This window comes from Oncorhynchus clarkii, chromosome 31 (assembly GCF_045791955.1).
Source record: "Oncorhynchus clarkii lewisi isolate Uvic-CL-2024 chromosome 31, UVic_Ocla_1.0, whole genome shotgun sequence".
In the NCBI taxonomy this organism is placed as follows: Eukaryota; Metazoa; Chordata; class Actinopteri; order Salmoniformes; family Salmonidae; genus Oncorhynchus; species Oncorhynchus clarkii.
Window position 1 is genome coordinate 10,532,763 of NC_092177.1, and position 23,012 is coordinate 10,555,774.

At 43.3% G+C, this 23,012-nt stretch overlaps 1 protein-coding gene across 1 annotated transcript; it reads right to left on the bottom strand.

The window, feature by feature from the left end:
* Positions 1-17,034: 17,034 nt before the first annotated feature.
* LOC139390991 (regulator of cell cycle RGCC) lies at positions 17,035-22,499 on the bottom strand. Its single transcript, XM_071138444.1, has 5 exons — positions 22,346-22,499; positions 21,885-22,070; positions 20,869-20,949; positions 19,760-19,822; positions 17,035-17,730 (listed from the first exon to the last, which is right to left on the bottom strand). The coding sequence occupies exons 1-5, from the start codon at positions 22,365-22,367 to the stop codon at positions 17,723-17,725; spliced, it is 360 nt and encodes a 119-aa protein (XP_070994545.1). The 5' UTR covers positions 22,368-22,499; the 3' UTR covers positions 17,035-17,722.
* Between the last annotated feature and the right edge of the window lie 513 nt (positions 22,500-23,012).

Sequence of the window (23,012 nt, forward strand, 5' to 3'; positions counted from 1 at the left end):
ATATTATATTCCAGTCCAGTACAGTATATTATATTCCAGTCCAGTACAGTATATTATATTCCAGTCCAGTACAGTATATTATATTCCAGTCCAGTACAGTATATTATATTCCAGTCCAGTACAGTATATTATATTCCAGTCCAGTACAGTATATTATATTGCAGTCCAGTACAGTATATTATATTCCAGTCCAGTACAGTATATTATATTCCAGTCCAGTACAGTATATTATATTCCAGTCCAGTACAGTATATTATATTCCAGTCCAGTACAGTATATTATATTCCAGTCCAGTACAGTATATTATATTCCAGTCCAGTACAGTATATTATATTCCAGTCCAGTACAGTATATTATATTGCAGTCCAGTACAGTATATTATATTCCAGTCCAGTACAGTATATTATATTCCAGTCCAGTACAGTATATTATATTCCAGTACAGTACAGTATATTATATTCCAGTCCAGTACAGTATATTATATTCCAGTCCAGTACAGTATATTATATTCCAGTCCAGTACAGTATATTATATTCCAGTCCAGTACAGTATATTATATTCCAGTCCAGTACAGAATATTATATTCCATTACAGTGCAGTATATTATATTCCAGTCCAGTACAGTATATTATATTGCAGTCCAGTCCAGTATATTATATTCCAGTCCAGTGCAGTATATTATATTCCAGTCCAGTACAGTATATTATATTGCAGTCCAGTACAGTATATTATATTGCAGTCCAGTCCAGTATATTATATTCCAGTCCAGTACAGTATATTATATTCCAGTACAGTACAGTATATTATATTCCAGTCCAGTAGTTATAGTATATTATAGTAGTTACAGTATATTATATTGCAGTCCAGTACAGTATATTATATTGCAGTCCAGTGCAGTATATTATATTGCAGTCCAGTACAGTATATTATATTCCAGTCCAGTACAGTATATTATATTCCAGTCCAGTCCAGTATATTATATTCCAGTCCAGTACAGTATATTGTATTCCAGTCCAGTACAGTATATTATATTCCAGTCCAGTAGTTATAGTATATTATAGTAGTTACAGTATATTATATTGCAGTCCAGTACAGTATATTATATTCCAGTCCAGTACAGTATATTATATTCCAGTCCAGTACAGTATATTATATTCCAGTCCAGTGCAGTATATTATATTGCAGTCCAGTGCAGTATATTATATTGCAGTCCAGTACAGTATATTATATTGCAGTCCAGTACAGTATATTATATTCCAGTCCAGTAGTTATAGTATATTATAGTAGTTACAGAATATTATATTCCAGTACAGTGCAGTATATTATATTCCAGTACAGTCCAGTAATTATAGTATATTATAGTAGTTACAGTATATTATATTCCAGTACAGTCCAGTAATTATAGTATATTATAGTAGTTACAGTATATTATATTCCAGTACAGTGCAGTATATTATATTGCAGTCCAGTACAGTATATTATATTGCAGTCCAGTACAGTATATTATATTCCAGTCCAGTAGTTATAGTATATTATAGTAGTTACAGAATATTATATTCCAGTACAGTGCAGTATATTATATTCCAGTACAGTCCAGTAATTATAGTATATTATAGTAGTTACAGTATATTATATTCCAGTACAGTCCAGTAATTATAGTATATTATAGTAGTTACAGTATATTATATTCCAGTACAGTCCAGTAATTATAGTATATTATAGTAGTTACAGAATATTAGATTCCAGTCCAGTACAGTATATTATATTCCAGTACAGTGCAGTAATTATAGTATATTATAGTAGTTACAGTATATTATATTCCAGTCCAGTACAGTATATTATATTCCAGTCCAGTCCAGTAGTTATAGTATATTATAGTAGTTACAGAATATTATATTCCAGTACAGTGCAGTATATTATATTCCAGTACAGTCCAGTAATTATAGTATATTATAGTAGTTACAGTATATTATATTCCAGTACAGTCCAGTAATTATAGTATATTATAGTAGTTACAGAATATTATATTCCAGTACAGTACAGTATATTATATTCCAGTCCAGTACAGTATATTATATTCCAGTACAGTGCAGTAATTATAGTATATTAAAGTAGTTACAGTATATTATATTCCAGTACAGTACAGTCTATTATATTCCAGTCCAGTACAGTATATTATATTCCAGTACAGTGCAGTATATTATATTCCAGTCCAGTACAGTATATTGTATTCCAGTCCAGTAGTTATAGTATATTATAGTAGTTACAGTATATTATATTCCAGTACAGTGCAGTAATTATATTCCAGTCCAGTAGTTATAGTATATTAAAGTAGTTACAGTATATTATATTCCAGTCCAGTGTGTTATTATTCTCCAGTAGCAGCAGTAGCTCTATGCCCCCAGCTGCAGCTCAGACTCTAGCAGCCTAGCTGTCTGCTCAGTAATGATATGGCCTCTGAGAGATAGATGGAGAAATCACTGGGGCCACAGAGACACACTCCTATATACTCCCAACCTTCATCCAAAATGGCACACTATTCGCTATATAGTGTGCTACTTTTGACCATGACCCATAGGGTAGTGCACTATATAGGGAATAGGGTGCCATTTGGGAAGCACACCGGGCTGCCTTTATGAGTACAGACACAGGGCTAACACCACACACTAGCTGTAGTGTAAATCTCTATGGAGTATCACTCAATCATGTAGCCACAAGTCTACCTTGCAACTGAACCAGCCAAGTACAGTACAGAGGCGTAGGCACAGGAAGCCAGGCCCATCCACAGGAAGCCAGGCCCATCCACAGGAAGCCAGGCCCATCCACAGGAAGCCAGGCCCATCCACTGGGGAGCCAGGCCCATCCACAGGAAGCCAGGCCCATCCACTGGGGAGCCAGGCCCATCCACAGGAAGCCAGGCACATCCACTGGGGAGCCAGGCCCATCCACAGGAAGCCAGGCCCATCCACAGGAAGCCAGGCCCATCCACTGGGGAGCCAGGCCCATCCACAAGAAGCCAGGCCCATCCACAGGAAGCCAGGCCCATCCTCTGGGGAGCCAGGCCCATCCACAGGAAGCCAGGCCCATCCACAGGAAGCCAGGCCCATCCACTGGGGAGCCAGGCCCATCCACTGGGGAGCCAGGCCCATCCACAGGAAGCCAGGCCCATCCTCTGGGGAGCCAGGCCCATCCACAGGAAGCCAGGCCCATCCACAGGAAGCCAGGCCCATCCTCTGGGGAGCCAGGCCCATCCACAGGAAGCCAGGCCCATCCTCTGGGGAGCCAGGCCCATCCACAGGAAGCCAGGCCCATCCACAGGAAGCCAGGCCCATCCACTGGGGAGCCAGGCCCATCCACTGGGGAGCCAGGCCCATCCACAGGAAGCCAGGCCCATCCTCTGGGGAGCCAGGCCCACAGGAAGCCAGGCCCATCCTCTGGGGAGCCAGGCCCATCCACAGGAAGCCAGGCCCATCCACAGGAAGCCAGGCCCATCCACTGGGGAGCCAGGCCCATCCACAGGGAGCCAGGCCCATCCACAGGGAGCCAGGCCCATCCTCTGGGGAGCCAGGCCCATCCACAGGAAGCCAGGCCCATCCACAGGAAGCCAGGCCCATCCACTGGGGAGCTAGGCCCATCCACAGGAAGCCAGGCCCATCCACAGGAAGCCAGGCCCATCCTCTGGGGAGCCAGGCCCATCCACAGGGAGCCAGGCCCATCCTCTGGGGAGCCAGGCCCATCCACAGGGAGCCAGGCCCATCCACAGGAAGCCAGGCCCATCCTCTGGGGAGCCAGGCCCATCCACTGGGGAGCCAGGCCCATCCACTGGGGAGCCAGGCCCATCCACAGGGAGCCAGGCCCATCCACAGGAAGCCAGGCCCATCCTCTGGGGAGCCAGGCCCATCCTCTGGGGAGCCAGGCCCATCCTCTGGGGAGCCAGGCCCACAGGAAGCCAGGCCCATCCTCTGGGGAGCCAGGCCCATCCACAGGGAGCCAGGCCCATCCTCTGGGGAGCCAGGCCCATCCACAGGGAGCCAGGCCCATCCTCTGGGGAGCCAGGCCCATCCACAGGGAGCCAGGCCCATCCTCTGGGGAGCCAGGCCCATCCACTGGGGAGCCAGGCCCATCCTCTGGGGAGCCAGGCCCATCCTCTGGGGAGCCAGGCCCATCCTCTGGGGAGCCAGGCCCATCCTCTGGGGAGCCAGGCCCATCCTCTGGGGAGCCAGGCCCATCCTCTGGGGAGCCAGGCCCATCCTCTGGGGAGCCAGGCCCATCCACTGGGGAGCCAGGCCCATCCACTGGGGAGCCAGGCCCATCCTCTGGGGAGCCAGGCCCATCCACTGGGGAGCCAGGCCCATCCTCTGGGGAGCCAGGCCCATCCACTGGGGAGCCAGGCCCATCCACAGGAAGCCAGGCCCATCCACTGGGGAGCCAGGCCCATCCACAGGAAGCCAGGCCCATCCTCTGGGGAACCAGGCCCATCCTCTGGGGAGCCAGGCCCATCCTCTGGGGAGCCAGGCCCATCCTCTGGGGAGCCAGGCCCATCCTCTGGGGAGCCAGGCCCATCCACTGGGGAGCCAGGCCCATCCACAGGGAGCCAGGCCCATCCACAGGAAGCCAGGCCCATCCTCTGGGGAGCCAGGCCCATCCTCTGGGGAGCCAGGCCCATCCTCTGGGGAGCCAGGCCCATCCACAGGAAGCCAGGCCCATCCTCTGGGGAGCCAGGCCCATCCTCTGGGGAGCCAGGCCCATCCACAGGAAGCCAGGCCCATCCACTGGGGAGCCAGGCCCATCCACTGGGGAGCCAGGCCCATCCTCTGGGGAGCCAGGCCCATCCACAGGAAGCCAGGCCCACACAATCAGACACAATCAGATTGAGCTAAATAGATGTATGTATTGCATATATATTTGTTTTATGTTCTTTACTTGTTAGTGTTCCAATTATTACATTATTAGTATTTTTACCTGAACCCCATCAAATAGAATTCATAGCAAACAGTTTACTTGGTTAGTCAGATGTTATGAAATATAACATAACAGATCAACTGGATTGACATTCACTCTCATGGGGGATGGGTTACCAAAAATAACTAACTGAAAGCCACACCCCCGATAAGCCACGAATGGGACCGCACTGAGGCATATGTCACTGTGGTTCTATGGCTATATGCACCATGCCACTGCTTATTTCATTGGTTCACTTAGCAAACAAGACATCTCACAGCCAACATACCTATATTTTAGCTTTAATTAGCTTTAGATATGCTACATTTTGTCTCAACCTCATGACAAATTCATAGAATAGCATGTAGCATGTACAATTTCCTCTCTGCACCATGGCAAAATGTCTAGAATAGCATGAGATTAACTTTAAAACTGCACTTTAGTTTTAATAGCTAGTAGACCGCTTGGAAGTCATTTATTTCATGGGTGTGGAGTATTTCTGTATATAACGCTGGTTAGTGGTAGAATGACTGTACCCTATCAAGACAAACCAGTTCTACAACTAACCATTCCACTTTTACAACATTTCATTCTCAAATTTTTCATTTTAGAACTAATTAATTCAATTATAGTTCTAGAACTAATCAATTGCACTCCCCTTCGAGAATGTTCAATTCCAGAAGCATTTAATTAGTGTTCAGAACATTGCGTTCTGTGAAGCTGCAGCCTAGTGGCGGCAGGTAGCCCAGTGGCGGCAGGGTAGCCCAGTGGCGGCAGGTAGCCCAGTGGCGGCAGGGTAGCCCAGTGGCGGCAGGGTAGCCCAGTGGCGGCAGGGTAGCCCAGTGGCGGCAGGGTAGCCCAGTGGCGGCAGGGTAGCCCAGTGGCGGCAGGGTAGCCCAGTGGCGGCAGGGTAGCCCAGTGGCGGCAGGGTAGCCCAGTGGCGGCAGGTAGCCCAGTGGCGGCAGGTAGCCCAGTGGTTAGAGTGTTGGCGGCAGGTAGCTAGTATTTGTAAAAGTTGCAAGATCAAATCCCCAAGCTGACAAGGTAAAAACCTGTTGCTCTGCCCCTGAACAAGGCAGTTAACCCACTGTTCCTAGACATCATTGAAAAGTAGAATTTGTTCTTAACTGTCTTGCCTAGTTAAATAAAAAAGAAACCAAAGCATGTCCATCTGTATATCTCAGGGCTGCATTGGCTGTGTTTGACCATCAGATGGCAGGAGTGATAGTTGACTCTGGTTGTAGTTTTTTCAGTGGCCCAGTGGAGTTAAAAACCTGATTCATTTCCACACTATGAGGTTGGAATAATACTGTGAAATTATAAATAATTATAAGGTATTTTTTAGTGTAAGGGCTGTTTGTAAAGACCACCTGAAATGTCAGCTTGTTTTGGTGGGATAGAGTTTTGGGCTGCCTGGTGACATCCCCAGGTGGTAAATGAGTTAACAGACCAATAAGAGAGTTCCAAACCTCTGGTGACATCCCCAGGCAGTAAATGAGTTAATAGACCAATAAGAGAGTTCCAAACCTCTGGTGACATCCCCAGGCAGTCCAAACCTCTGGTGACATCCCCAGGCAGTAAATGAGTTAAGAGACCAATAAGAAAGAGAGTTCCAAACCTCTGGAGACATCCCCAGGCAGTAAATGAGTTAATAGACCAATAAGAGAGTTCCAAACCTCTGGTGACATCCCCAGGCAGTAAATGAGTTAATAGACCAATAAGAGAGTTCCAAACCTCTGGTGACATCCCCAGGCAGTAAATGAGTTAATAGACCAATAAGAGAGTTCCAAACCTCTGGTGACATCCCCAGGCAGTAAATGAGTTAATAGACCAATAACAAAAGAGAGCTCCAAACCTCTGGTGACATCCCCAGGCAGTAAATGAGTTAATAGACCAATAAGAGAGCTCCAAACCTCTGGTGACATCCCCAGGCACTAAATGAGTTAATAGACCAATAAGAGAGTTCCAAACCTCTGGTGACATCCCCAGGCAGTAAATGAGTTAATAGACCAATAACAAAAGAGAGTTCCAAACCTCTGGTGACATCCCCAGGTGGTAAATGAGTTAATAGACCAATAAGAGAGTTCCAAACCTCTGGTGACATCCCCAGGCAGTAAATGAGTTAATAGACCAATAAGAGAGTTCCAAACCTCTGGTGACATCCACAGGCAGTAAATGAGTTAATAGACCAATAAGAGAGTTCCAAACCTCTGGTGACATCCCCAGGCAGTAAATGAGTTAATAGACCAATAAGAAAGAGAGTTCCAAACCTCTGGTGACATCCCCAGGCAGTAAATGAGTTAATAGACCAATAAGAAAGAGAGTTCCAAACCTCTGGTGACATCCACAGGCAGTAAATGAGTTAATAGACCAATAAGAGAGTTCCAAACCTCTGGTGACATCCCCAGGCAGTAAATGAGTTAATAGACCAATAAGAGAGTTCCAAACCTCTGGTGACATCCCCAGGTGGTAAATGAGTTAATAGACCAATAAGAGAGAGCTCCAAACCTCTGGTGACATCCCCAGGTGGTAAATGAGTTAATAGACCAATAAGAGAGAGTTCCAAACCTCTGGTGACATCCCCAGGCAGTAAATGAGTTAATAGACCAATAAGAGAGAGAGTTCCAAACCTCTGGTGACATCCCCAGGTGGTAAATGAGTTAATAGACCAATAAGAGAGTTCCAAACCTCTGGTGACATCCCCAGGTGGTAAATGAGTTAATAGACCAATAAGAGAGTTCCAAACCTCTGGTGACATCCCCAGGTGGTAAATGAGTTAATAGACCAATAAGAGAGTTCCAAACCTCTGGTGACATCCCCAGGTGGTAAATGAGTTAATAGACCAATAAGAGAGTTCCAAACCTCTGGTGACATCCCCAGGTGGTAAATGAGTTAGTAGACCAATAAGAAAGAGAGCTCCAAACCTCTGGTGACATCCACAGGCAGTAAATGAGTTAATAGACCAATAAGAGAGTTCCAAACCTCTGGTGACATCCCCAGGTGGTAAATGAGTTAACAGACCAATAAGAGAGTTCCAAACCTCTGGTGACATCCACAGGCAGTAAATGAGTTAATAGACCAATAAGAGAGTTCCAAACCTCTGGTGACATCCCCAGGCAGTAAATGAGTTAATAGACCAATAAGAAAGAGAGTTCCAAACCTCTGGTGACATCCCCAGGCAGTAAATGAGTTAATAGACCAATAAGAGAGTTCCAAACCTCTGGTGACATCCACAGGCAGTAAATGAGTTAATAGACCAATAAGAGAGTTCCAAACCTCTGGTGACATCCCCAGGCAGTAAATGAGTTAATAGACCAATAAGAGAGCTCCAAACCTCTGGTGACATCCCCAGGTGGTAAATGAGTTAATAGACCAATAAGAGAGTTCCAAACCTCTGGTGACATCCCCAGGTGGTAAATGAGTTAGTAGACCAATAAGAAAGAGAGCTCCAAACCTCTGGTGACATCCCCAGGTGGTAAATGAGTTAATAGACCAATAAGAAAGAGAGCTCCAAACCTCTGGTGACATCCCCAGGCAGTAAATGAGTTAATAGACCAATAAGAAAGAGAGTTCCAAACCTCTATGCCAATAACAGCTAGTTTCAGACCACTCCCAGACAGTCCTAGTAAAATTCTTGCTTGAAAAATTGCTCTTTGCTAAGAAGCTATTTTTGTTTGTTTTTGACTGTTTTATTACGTAGTTAATTGTAGTTAATTGTTACCCATAAATGAAATGATATTGAAATAAGAATGGCTGCAGTGGACCGTTCAATTGAAACGTATTCTCTATAACAGTGTGCACGCAGACACGGACATATCAACAACGTCTGACATGTCCTGATCCTGACAGAGTTAAACAAGCAGAACTTTAGTCAATCTACTCATCCAGACAGATGGATGAACAAACACATTTCCCCTACTTCATCCATGGTTGATCTCTATGATTTTAACAAGCATGGGGCATGGGGCTCCTTGTCAGTTGTCACATTTTGAATCTGTCATAAGTCCTTCCTTGAACCTAATCCTTTTATTCCAATAATGATGTCCTAGAAATGTCCCTATGGAATTTAGAGGGAAAGTAACGTAATGTAAGGTGCCAGAGATTTTCAGAGAACATTTTGTGGAAAGGTAGAGTATGGTGTCAACAAATTGCAAGTTGGTAGACGGCCAAGCCATTCACATTCCATTGAAATGAATATCTGGGCGAAGATTTCCAATGGTTTCCTGTCTCACACAATAGGGTGAGGACTGAGACACAGAGCTCGGCAGGAAATAGCAAGACTAAATAATAGCAGGGCTACCTATGGAGTTTCAGTGGCTTTGCATAGCATTTTATATAGAAATAGAAAGCCAAAATACTTCCTGAGTGCTCTGTGTGTGGTGTTGTGTTGACCATGGGGATTTTAAAGGGAATCTGTGTGGATCACAGCTGCATTCTTTTAATTCATCACTTTGGACAGGTATTTTGACATTTTAAAAGGGAATATGCAAATTCTTCTAAAGTGGGTTGTGTCCCTAAACAATCAATCTTACTGTTCACTTCAATGTGTAAAAGGAACGGTTTTAACCTTGAATGTGACATTGAGTTTGTCACCCAATTAAAACAACAGAAACTACATGTGAGGTCATCATCACATGATACTGTAAAAAGACTACGTCCCGATACTTCCCTATCCTTCTACACAAATACCATCTCATATTATGACATCCCACAAGTATTATATTACTGGGGTAAAGTTATCCTCTATCAACTCTATGTGACCCTTCAGCCCTCACCTCTCCAGGTTCCGCCTCAGAACCTGGAACTCCGGAGCGTTCTGGAACTCCGGAGCGTTCTGGAACTCTGGAACTCACTAAGTCAGTTCTATCATGTAACTCTCTCCCAGGCAGGCCGTGTGATTCCAACTGGGGGAAACAGTCTCTCCGCGTCCCAAATGGCACCCAGTTCCCTATATAGTGCACTATTTGTAACCAGAGCCCTATGAAAAAGTGATGTAATATAGGGAATAGGATGCCAGCGTCTGATCCCCTGTGAGAGCTTTGTTAGCTGAGACCATTATGGCAGATCTCAAGAGAACGCCACTGTTCATCTCTCATTTTAACCGATGAGTCGTTTCATGTCATTTCGGCAATTCATGACACCATCATCTCAGATTGTTCTGAAATTGTTTCTGTAGTTAGAAAAAGGTTGCCATTCCTGAAGCATTGATTTGTTTATGTATCTTAGAGAAATTAAGCTGTTGATTGCACCCAAATTGGCCATTTTAATTTATAGGATTCATATAATATTCAATAAATATAGCAACAATGAGTAAGACATGAGGAATCAACTTTTTTTTTTGTCAAAAGCTTTCCACGTACCCCCACACCAATCACACCCCAACAACCAGTAAACAATATCAGTTCTCTATGTTTGACAAGTAGTATGGGGCGGTGGCTTGGAGCATTGCTACTCCATACTATGTAATGTATTCCCTGTGAATCTAGTGATGTTTGTTTCCCCCTGTTGAAAGAAATTAGTAATTGAAGTTGCTTGCATTATTTACCATAAAGTCGTGTGAAAGTACCCGGTTTTGACCACTAGATGCCGCTATATTTTCAGGGTAGCTTCCCCAAAACTGAGTTTGATGCAAACATCAATTAAATTTAGTTCAACTGACTGTCTAATAGACTGACTCTAAACAATGTGAACCATATATAATAGGACCCTTGACTTTCACAGACAGACAATCATCACCCACAAACAATCCTAGGAAACCAATTAGCATTAGCACCAATTACTTGATGAATGTAATACATTACGTTCACATCATATTGAAGGTAATTTGCTGGGAGTTGATAATGATAATTACACTGCCGTCAGACAACAGAGTGATGTCACTAATGCAACGATACTATAACACAGATCTCTGCAGGTGACACAGATAGTGGTAGGGAGTGGAGATGTGACTGGGTTAAAGTCATGTTGAGCTTGCACTCTCACATCCTCCCAAAACATAGCTACTTTTTACATAAAACCAATGACGGTATATATTGTAGCCAGTGGCGATTTTAGTATGTAAATCTTGGTCGGGCAAAAAGAAAGATAAGTGAAATGCATGCCAGCAAAGCCACTATACAACACAACACTAAACAATACATTATTTGCACTATAACGGTGACAAACGGTGCCCACAAACTGTTAGGGCAGAAAGCTGTCCCAACAGCAGAGTCCCAACAGCAGTCCGAACACCTTACCACTGCTACACCTGGCTATCAGCAGAGTCCCAACACCTTACCACTGCTACACCTGGTTATCAGCAGAGTCCCAACAGCAGAGTCCCAACAGCAGAGTCCCAACAGCAGAGTCCCAACAGCAGAGTCCCAACAGTAGAGTCATAACAGTAGAGTCCCAACAGCAGAGTCCCAACAGCAGAGTCCCAACAGCAGAGTCCCAACAGCAGAGTCCCAACAGCAGAGTCCCAACAGTAGAGTCATAACAGTAGAGTCCCAACTGCAGAGTCCCAACAGCAGAGTCCCAACAGCAGAGTCCCAACAGCAGAGTCCCAACAGCAGAGTCCCAACAGCAGAGTCCCAACACCTTACCACTGCTACACCTGTCTATCAGCAGAGTCCCAACACCTTACCACTGCTACACCTGGCTATCAGCAGAGTCCCAACACCTTACCACTGCTACACCTGGCTATCAGCAGAGTCCCAACACCTTACCACTGCTACACCTGTCTATCAGCAGTCCCAACACCTTACCACTGCTACACCTGTCTATCAGCAGAGTCCCAACACCTTACCACTGCTACACCTGGCTATCAGCGGAGCCTTGTCTGGCAGGGAAACAGTTCATTCAGCCTCATTTACTTCCTTTTCAAAAAACATAGCTGATATGTGACTTGCTTAAACAAATGTGGTTTCTACTGACAATTGAGATGTACAAACTATGGCATAAGGGGACGACAAGCGGATAAGAGAATCTGAATTTTCAATTAAGACATTAATATGCGAGCGACGACAGATGTAGTCAATATAGTTTTTTGTTCAGCACTTTTGAAATGTACAGCGACAGAATTCAGAACATGGGCCGTTCTTACAGTGTATTACTATCGGTAACACTGTCAAAGCTGTACAAAAAAGTTTGAAAACAAGCACACACCGACCACAAACGATGTGTTTACAATACCGCATTGGTATGTACCAGTACTGTAGGCTCAGTCATGTGCCAAATGCTCAGTCAAAGAAATATGTTGTTTTATAAAATGTAATTCCATGTTTACTTTGTCTTCTTTGGCAACCGTGGTATAAGCGCAATAAACAGGTCCTCCTCACTCTGTACACTGTACAAATTATTAGGCTGAGGCACATGAGCTACTAACAGCTTACTACACAACATACACTTAGTATTACTTTCTTAGCTACAGTATACATATCTCTCTGGCATCCTACATAATTTATTGCTTCTTTAATTAATTAGCACAACAGTTTTCAGCTGTGCTAACATAATTGCAAAAGTGTTTTCTGATGATCAATTAGCCTTTTAAAATGATAAACTTGGATTAGCTAACACAACATGCCATTGGAGGTGTAGCAGTGGTAAGGTGTTGGGACTCTGCTGATAGACAGGTGTAGCAGTGGTAAGATGTTGGGACTCTGCTGATAGACAGGAGTGATGGTTGCTGATAATGTACGCCTACGTAGATATTCGATTTTTAAAAATCAGCCGTTTCCAGCTACAATAGTCATTTACAGCATTAACAATGTCTACACTGTATTTCGAACCAATTTGATGTTATTTTAATGAACAAAAAATTTGCTTTTCTTTCAAAAACCAGGAAATTCTTAAGTGACGCCTAGGAACAGTGGGTTAACTGCCTGTTCAGGGGCAGAACAACAGATTTGTACCTTGTCAGCTCGGTGGTTTGAACTTGCAACCTTCTGGTTACTAGTCCAACGCTCTAACCACTAAGCCACCCTGCCGCCCCATATGTAGCATATGATTGTGCCGACCGTTTTAATAATCCTAATTTTTCTAGCCTGTTTTCTTTTTATCTGGCCCAGATCGCTAATGAAAAGCATTTCACCTCATATGCTCTATGAGAAATATAATTGTCACTCAGAGGGGAATCCCTGTTGAAAATCACTAGTGACAATTTATTAGAATGCTGAAGTAATCCCTGACACAATTTTGGAATAGTGAAGTGAGAAGGGCCAAGCCACGGCCCTTTCGGTTTCAATCTGAACTTGACCACTGACTGGATTGTTTTCCTCATCATTGTGTCTCTTCCTTTTTGGACAGCTCTCACCCCCACACTACGCTGTACAGGAAACTGCCTCATTAGTCCTAAAACCCAAACTTCAATTGGAAGTTACAGACAATCCACAATGTTGATGCCAGGCCAAAAATTGTGTTCTATTCTCTCTGTGACATGTCCTAAATGACACCCTATTCCCTACATAGTGCACTACTTTTGACCAGAGCCCTATGTAGCAGTGCACAATATTGAGAATATGGCGCCATTTTGGCAGCAAACCAAGTTTGTTCTCCCTGCACAGTTGTGGCCTCAATCAGTCAGCACATCTCTTTTATCTGGTTGGAGCAGACAGGCAGCTCAGGGACAGGGACACACTCCTCTATTGGTGACTATTGTTTAAGTGTTTCTCTCTCTATTTCTCTCTCACCCCCCACTTTGCCTCACTCTGTACATTCAGTGGATCTAATGTATTCTAACATACAGCTAATGTAGCCTACTACCGAGTCATATAGCTAATGTAGCCTACTACCGAGTCATATAGCTAATGTAGCCTACTACCGAGTCATACAGCTAATGTAGCCTACTACCGAGTCATATAGCTAATGTAGCCTACTACCGAGTCATATAGCTAATGTAGCCTACTACCGAGTCATACAGCTAATGTAGCCTACTACCGAGTCATACAGCTAATGTAGCCTACTACCGAGTCATACAGCTAATGTAGCCTACTACCGAGTCATACAGCTAATGTAGCCTACTACCGAGTCATATAGCTAATGTAGCCTACTACCGAGTCATATAGCTAATGTAGCCTACTACCGAGTCATACAGCTAATGTAGCCTACTACCGAGTCATACAGCTAATGTAGCCTACTACCGAGTCATACAGCTAATGTAGCCTACTACCGAGTCATACAGCTAATGTAGCCTACTACCGAGTCATACAGCTAATGTAGCCTACTACCGAGTCATACAGCTAATGTAGCCTACTACCGAGTCATATAGCTAATGTAGCCTACTACCGAGTCATACAGCTAATGTAGCCTACTACCGAGTCATACAGCTAATGTAGCCTACTACCGAGTCATACAGCTAATGTAGCCTACTACCGAGTCATACAGCTAATGTAGCCTACTACCGAGTCATACAGCTAATGTAGCCTACTACCGAGTCATACAGCTAATGTAGCCTACTACCGAGTCATACAGCTAATGTAGCCTACTACCGAGTCATACAGCTAATGTAGCCTACTACCGAGTCATACAGCTAATGTAGCCTACTACCGAGTCATACAGCTAATGTAGCCTACTACCGAGTCATACAGCTAATGTAGCCTACTACCGAGTCATACAGCTAATGTAGCCTACTACCGAGTCATACAGCTAATGTAGCCTACTACCGAGTCATACAGCTAATGTAGCCTACTACCGAGTCATACAGCTAATGTAGCCTACTACCGAGTCATATAGCTAATGTAGCCTACTACCGAGTCATACAGCTAATGTAGCCTACTACCAAGTCATACAGCTAATGTAGCCTACTACCGAGTCATACAGCTAATGTAGCCTACTACCGAGTCATACAGCTAATGTAGCCTACTACCGAGTCATACAGCTAATGTAGCCTACTACCGAGTCATACAGCTAATGTAGCCTACTACCGAGTCATATAGCTAATGTAGCCTACTACCGAGTCATATAGCTAATGTAGCCTACTACCGAGTCATACAGCTAATGTAGCCTACTACCGAGTCATATAGCTAATGTAGCCTACTACCAAGTCATACAGCTAATGTAGCCTACTACCGAGTCATACAGCTAATGTAGCCTACTACCAAGTCATACAGCTAATGTAGCCTACTACCGAGTCATACAGCTAATGTAGCCTACTACCGAGTCATATAGCTAATGTAGCCTACTACCGAGTCATATAGCTAATGTAGCCTACTACCGAGTCATACAGCTAATGTAGCCTACTACCGAGTCATATAGCTAATGTAGCCTACTACCGAGTCATACAGCTAATGTAGTCTACTACCGAGTCATACAGCTAATGTAGCCTACTACCGAGCCATACAGCTAATGTAGCCTACTACGGAGTCATACAGCTAATGTAGCCTACTACCAAGTCATACAGCTAATGTAGCCTACTACCAAGCCATACAGCTAATGTAGCCTACTACCAAGTCATACAGCTAATGTAGCCTACTACCAAGTCATACAGCTAATGTAGCCTACTACCAAGTCATACATTATCTTCACAGAATGTACAGGGTTGTTTGTTAGTTCATTAAAAATAACTGATTCAGCCCACAGCTTTAGTGACAGTCACATGTTAGCGATAGCATGTTAACGATAGCATGGTATGCTACGCATCACGTCTGTAACCACATCCACCAGTTAGCAAAGACGTGAGCACTAAAGCACATCTCCTTAGGGTCTGTGGATATGTACACATCTCACTACATAAGGTAGAAACTCATTTGGGTGTCATTAGGGTGTAAATAGGGTGTCATTAGGGTGTCATTCGGGTGTCATTGGGGTGTAAATAGGGTGCCGTGTGGGTGTCATTAGTGTGCAAATAGGGTGTAATTTGGGAGTAATTCGGGTGTAAATAGGGTGTCCTGCGGGTGTCATTAGGGTGGCAATAGGGCGTCAATAGTGTGTCGTTTGGGTGTCATTCGGGTGTCATTAGGGTGTCAATAGGGTGCCATTTGGGTGCCCTTAGGGTGTCAATTGAGATGCATATAATAGTGAACTATCTAGGAAATAGGGTGTCAGTAGAGACAAATAGAATATAATTAAAGTCTTTAAATTACCAACTATTCAGCTTCTCAGTAGTCGCCTCTTAGAGAGAGCAGCAATAGTTATAGTCTCATCCCTGACCCTCTGATCCTCGGACAACAATGCTAAACATAGACTAAATCACTATTGTTATGCCATCACACTCTACTGACGCACTTCCCACCTTTAACTGTCTGCGAGCAGTGCCAGGGATAGATTTGTGTTTCCTGATTTTGTTTGGAGTTTCACTTCTGCCAACCAATCAGAGGAGTCGTACAGGAAGTGGAGAACAACAGGAAGTGAAGAAAGGCCCAGGCAGACAGAGTAAGGTGAACGGAGGGTACAGGCAGTTGTAGGTGTGATACTAGCAGTAAGACTAAAAGAGAAGTAGAAGCCAGCAGTCACGCGTAATTCCTCTATTTTTGTATTTATTATTTGATCTATTCAACATATTCACTCATATCTCCTCTGTGACATAGCTGATGCCCCCCCCCCCCCCCCCCCCCAAACAATGTAAAGAGCTTTGAGAAATTGGAAAAGTGCTATATAAATCCAATGTCATTAACCTGCTGTCTCTAACTCTGAATGCTCGGCTATGAAAAGCCAACTGACATTTACTCCTGAGGTGCTGACCTGTTGGACCCTCTACAAACACTGATTATTATTATTTGACCCTGCTGGTCATCTATGAACATTTGAACATCTTGGCCATGTTCTGTTATAATCTCCACCCGGCAAAGCCAGAAGAGGACTGGCCACCCCTCAGAGCCTGATTTCTTTCTAGGTTTCTTCCTAGGTTTCTGCCATTGTAGGGAGTTTTTCCTAGCCACCGTGCTTCTACATCAGCATTGCTTGCTGTTTGTGGTTTTAGGCTGGGTTTCTGTACAGCACTTTGAGATATCAGCTGATGTAAAAAGGCCTTTATAAATACATTTGATTCCTTGATTGATTGATTAATGATATCATGTGAAATTACATTTTGCTCACTTACTTTTCACCGAACATTTTCCACCCACTTGTTTTTAGACTATTCAATTGCTTTTAAATAACTTTAAAATACAGCAAAAGTAGTTTTTTTTTACTATCTTTATTAATCTGTGCATTCATCTGTACAAAAATCATCATCATCATCATCATCATCATCGGGTTAGGCAGTGGTCTGTTTGTAGTATAGACAATATAATACTGTACATCACTTTCGACTTTACAATATAAAACTCATTTTGAAGAATGACTATACATGGGGGAGGTCTAACACATTGGGTTGTGATGAGGACAACGGGTGTCACTATTATAAGGCCTTCCATCAGGAAACAGCAGGTTGGCATAGACCCTACGTTTCCCACTATAGATCTTGTGATTAGCAAGTGTTGTACTTGGATGCCATTTCACACACATCATGTTCTCCTATTGAAGAGATTCACGTTGACTATAAAACAGCATGATTTAGGTGTGAACACGTCGCCAGTCTGAGGGAAGGGATGTAGTCTCCCACCTCAGGTCCAGTGGTGTTCTAGATATTGGAACATGATGCTCTTTTAATTCCTCATGTTTATCCTTTCCCCCCCCCCCCAAAGGGGCCAAGAGAGAGCTGGCTTTCTCCGAACAGAACAGAACTGTTTTAGATCAGTGTGGTTGTGTGTTCACAGGTAGCCAGCCGTGCAGCCTCTGGTCTGTTCTCTCTTGGCTCTCCCCGTGGTCTCAGCAGCTCTCTCTCTCAGTCTCCGTCTCTCCGCATCTCTCTCCGTCTCTCCGCTCACATCTCTGTCAGACAGACACAAACAAACGCACAGTCATTAGCATGCAGCAGTCTGGTACAGATGCCGAGGACAGTTGTGATTCATCGGGAACAGCACTTATCTGTGTCTGATAACACGTGTGTATGTGTGTGTGAGTCGGCGTGCATGTCTGTGTGTGTGTGTGTGCGCGTGTGTGTGCGCGTGTGCGTGTGTGTATGTGTGCGGGCATGTGTGTGTGAGTCGGCGTGCATGTCTGTGTGTGTGTGTGTGTGCGCGTGTGTGTGCGCGTGTGCGTGTGTGTATGTGTGTGGGCGTGTGTGTGTGTGTGTGTGTGTGTGTGTGTGTGTGTGTGTGTGTGTGTGTGTGTGTGTGTGTGTGTGTGTGTGTGTGTGTGTGTGTGTGTGTGTGTGTGTGTGTGTGTGTGTGTGTGTGTGTGTGTGTCTTCATCTCTGTGTGTTCTCAAAGAGCACTGCCTCTCTGCTGATAGTGGTAAGATAGTCATGTACTGTAGACTACTATCACTGCTGGAGGGTGTGTAGATAGCCCACCTCAACCCTGCAGACATGGCATTTAGACACTAGAGGAGATCTGGGATTCAGCTGGATACTGCATTTAGACACTAGAGAAGATCTGGGATTCAGCTGGATACTGCATTTAGACACTAGAGGAGCTGGGATTCAGCTGGATACTGCATTTAGACACTAGAGGAGATCTGGTATTCAGCTGGATACTGCATTTAGACACTAGAGGAGCTGGGATTCAGCTGGATACTACATTTAGACACTAGAGGAGCTGTGATTCAGCTGGATACTGCATTTAGACACTAGAGGAGCTGTGATTCAGCTGGATACTGCATCTAGACACTAGAGGAGCTGTGATTCAGCTGGATACTGCATTTAGACACTAGAGGAGCTGGGATTCAGCTGGATACTACAAGGATGAGACCCAGTTTGAGTTCCAAATGGCACCCTATTCCCTCATAGGGCTTTATTACCTCATAGGGCTCTGGTCAAAAGCAGTGCACTATGCGGCTTGTAGGTTACTGGCTACGAGCTGCTCTACGTGTTAGCATCTCTAAAGATATATAAAGAGATTGAAAGACTAGACTAAAGATATATAAAGAGATTGAAACACTAGACTAAAGATATATAAAGAGATTGAAACACTAGACTAAAGATATATAAAGAGATTGAAACACTAGACTAAAGATATATAAAGAGATTGAAACACTAAACTAAAGAGATATAAAGAGATTGAAACACTAGACTAAAGATATATAAAGAGATTGAAACACTAGACTAAAGAGATATAAAGAGATTGAAACACTAGACTAAAGATATATAAAGAGATTGAAACACTAGACTAAAGAGATATAAAGAGATTGAAACACTAGACTAAAGAGATATAAAGAGATTGAAACACTAAACTAAAGATATATAAAGAGATTGAAACACTAGACTAAAGATATATAAAGAGATTGAAACACTAGACTAAAGATATATAAAGAGATTGAAACACTAGACTAAAGAGATATAAAGAGATTGAAACACTAGACTAAAGATATATAAAGAGATTGAAACACTAGACTAAAGAGATATAAAGAGATTGAAACACTACACTAGAGAGATATAAAGAGATTGAAACACTCGACTAAAGAGATATAAAGAGATTGAAACACTAAACTAAAGAGATATAAAGAGATTGAAACACTAGACACTATAAAGAGATTGAAACACTAGATATATATAAAGAGATTGAAACACTACACTAGAGAGATATAAAGAGATTGAAACACTACACTAGAAAGATATAAAGAGATTGAAACACTACACTAGAGAGATATAAAGAGATTGAAACACTACACTAGAGAGATATAAAGAGATTGAAACACTACACTAGAGAGATATAAAGAGATTGAAAGACTAGACTAAAGATATATAAAGAGATTGAAACACTACACTAGAGAGATATAAAGAGATTGAAACACTAGACTAAAGAGATATAAAGAGATTGTCCAGCTGTGGAGGATTTTTGTTTTGTTTTGAGATGCATACCAGCAAGTTCCCGGTCCAAACTGTCGATGAATCTCTGTAGGTCTCCTGTGTCTCCCATTCTGGCTGAAGAGAAAATGGAGAGCATGTGAGAATGGAGAAAACCAGAGTGGTTGAATGGAACATTTCTGTGGAGAGATGCAGCAGTAGCAGCTCTATGTTCACTGGCATTTCCTCCTTTGGACCAGAGCAGGAAATGGGATCCAACTCCCAGAATTATATAAGAAGAAACTGCATCCCAAATGACACCCTATTCCCTAGAGCCCTTAGGGCCCTGGTTAAATGTAGTGGACTATATAGGAAATAGGGTACCATTTGGAACACAATGAAGGAGTCAGGACACAACCCCTGGTTTAGCCAAGATGGAAAATAAGATTCACAGACTCTTATTCAGCTGTTTTATAAAAAATCTCCTCTTAAACAGCCCATAATATAAAACTCCACTGAGCCAGTGAGGCGCCTGCAGCACACCTCAGACTGACTGACGTGGATATTCTAGTGTTATGTTTAGCTTATGTATGGCTTATGTATTGCTATGTATGTTTAATGCATCGCTTAAGTAATGTTATGTAAGTCAAATGTATGTCTCTTACGTAGTGTTATGTATGTATAATGTATGTCTTAAGTAGTGTTATGTATGTATAGTTTTATGTATGTCTAATGTATGTCTTAAGTAGTTTTATGTATGTCTAATGTATGTCTTAAGTAGTGCCACGTGTGCCAGTATAATGGAGACAGGCAGACTGGTGCCCCCTCAACCAGCACTCTGTGGTCTTTCAATGAACATTATTCCCTCATCTACATTAGACAATGTGGCCCCCTTTCACCCAGCCACACACAGCTGCTCCTACCCTAAACCCCCGCTCCACCACCCAATGATGAGGCTCAATAGCCCTGCAGGAGACAGGCTGTAGAAGCACAGCGGCCCAGCTTTGTTGTGTAAACTCAAATCAATAGTGATCTATTGTAAATGCTCTAATTATCTGTGTGAAAGTGGTAGTGATCTGTGTATGGACTGATAGTGATGTCCTACTACAACTCCATCTGGTTAGATAGCTCCGAGCTAGTTTACATGGTGATGGGTTGAGATGTAATGGTATTGGTCTCCTTACCTTTGGGCGTCACTGTTATGCCTGCAGTGTGGATCTCTTCTTCGCTGGCGTTCAAACCGTTACCCAGAAACGTCTCACTGCCTGGAGGGAGAGAGAGAGAGGGAGAGAGAGAGAGAGAGAGAGAGAGAGAGAGAGAGAGAGAGAGAGTGAGAGAGAGATAGAGAGAGAGAGAGAGAGAGAGAGAGAGAGAGAGAGAGAGAGAGAGAGAGAGAGAGAGAGAGAGAGAGGTTAGACCACAAGAACACATCTACACGTGGCACGACTAATATATATTATAAACTGAGTGGTTCGAGCCCTGAATGCTGATTGGCTGAAAGCTGTATACCACAGGTATGAGAAAACATATATTTTTACTGCTCTAATTACGTTGGTAAGCAGTTTATAATAGCAATAAGGCACCTCTGGGTTTGTGGTATATGACTATACCAGATCTGAAGCCAAGCAGTTGTGCATAAGAAGAGCCCTGAGCCTGGTATATTGGCCATATACCACACCCTCTCAGGCCTTATTGATTAAATATAAGCCATTCGGTAGACACTTGATCCAAAGCATACCTGCATACATTTTACATATGGGTGACCCCAGGAATCAAAACCACAACCCTGGCATTTCAAACTCCAAGCTCTACCAACTGAGCTACAGCAGACCATTCTGGTAGCTAATGTTGAATATAACTTTCAGATTGAATGTTTAAAGATTTCAGATTGGATGTGTTAAGATAACGCAACCCTTCATGCGCAGACAGTAATACAAATCCATTAGATGTCATGGAGAAAACGTGCATTAGTTGAAACAGTGTTCTTTTGTGTGACTCTCTAATTTCATGTGAAGTTGATGCATGTTCGTGAACCGATGCTGTCGCCAGTAAAAATAAGATGTCAAGTGTGGGTTGAGGAAAGGGGCTCAAACCGCGGATACCCATAGGCGTATTCTCCATCTGATTCATCGTTTACGCACAAACCCCACGCATGTATGGGACACACGACCATAAAGGTTTAGACCTAAAGGCTACTCACTGCAGTCACTATTGTCCTCCACGCCGCTGTCGCTGACCACTGAGCCGTCGTCCCCTAGCCCGGTGCGCCGTTTGGCTTCAGACAAGAGCAGCTCGTATTCGTACGGAACGCTTTGGGAAGGCTCTCTCAACTCCTCAACCACGTCAGCGAACTCCTGGAGCAGATCAGTTAGCTCCAGCTCCAAGTCTGATAGGGGATTTAGAAAATGGTTTAAATTAGAGTGGGAATACTTCAATTCATGAATTATTTTACACGTTTATTTTAATCAGCCTATTAATAATAGGACTAAAGAGATTCAAAGTTTTTCAAAATTTGCCATTAAAAACTAAATAATGTATACCAAACAAAATCAATCCACATTAAATCTACAACAGCAGGAATAAAATACAATGAACAACGCTGCAATAATCAATAACCTAATAATAGAAATGTAAAACATCAAGTCAACGCTCAAGACTCGCCTGAAAAGTTCTCTGTAGACATTCTGAAAAGCTGGAATTGTGCGTCTATGACTAATAGAAGACAGAAACTGTTCAAGAAGGGAAGTTTCAAGTTGATAGGTGGGGTCTTCTGTTTATAAAGCCTCCATAGACTCTACTCACAACCGGAAAAGACGCTCTCTGCAGCACCCAATCAGGTCACTGCGCGCGGCTTCTGTGGTTACAGTAGTGAGTGGGCGTCTCGAAAGTAACAGTAAAGGGAGAGGAAAAATTAATGAACGGAACAGTCTCAGAAAACCCCAAGATAGATGCTTATGCAACTCCCTGAACGTCACCAGGACCTAGCTTTCGGGGCTTACGCCACAAATATTTTTGCGCTGATGCTGCAATGGTGTAAAAATAAATTGTGGTCAACTGAATGCACCACTTAGGTAATGGAACTGTGGTTTTGTGAAACTTCCAAAGCCATCCAACCATTATATCCACTTCTCAGAATGGTGCTGTGTCTCGCAAGGTCACTTAATGATTCATTAGTATTCTACATAACAAACAGAATATAATAGCATGATAATGTCAGGCTACACTTATACCAAAAACACCATGTCATTTCTTGTAACAATTTAGGATGATTGTGCTGAAATATATATATATTTTTTTGCTCTCAACATCTGATTCGTTAGGCCTGTTA

Coding starts and splice junctions, on each gene's coding strand:
- LOC139390991 (XM_071138444.1), bottom strand. CDS start 22,367: ATGTCTACAGAGAACTTTTCAG. Junction 22,071..22,345: donor GTCTACAGAGAACTTTTCAG/GCGAGTCTTGAG, acceptor ATCCCCTATCAG/ACTTGGAGCTGGAGCTAACT. Junction 19,823..20,868: donor CATAACAGTGACGCCCAAAG/GTAAGGAGACCA, acceptor TTTTCTCTTCAG/CCAGAATGGGAGACACAGGA.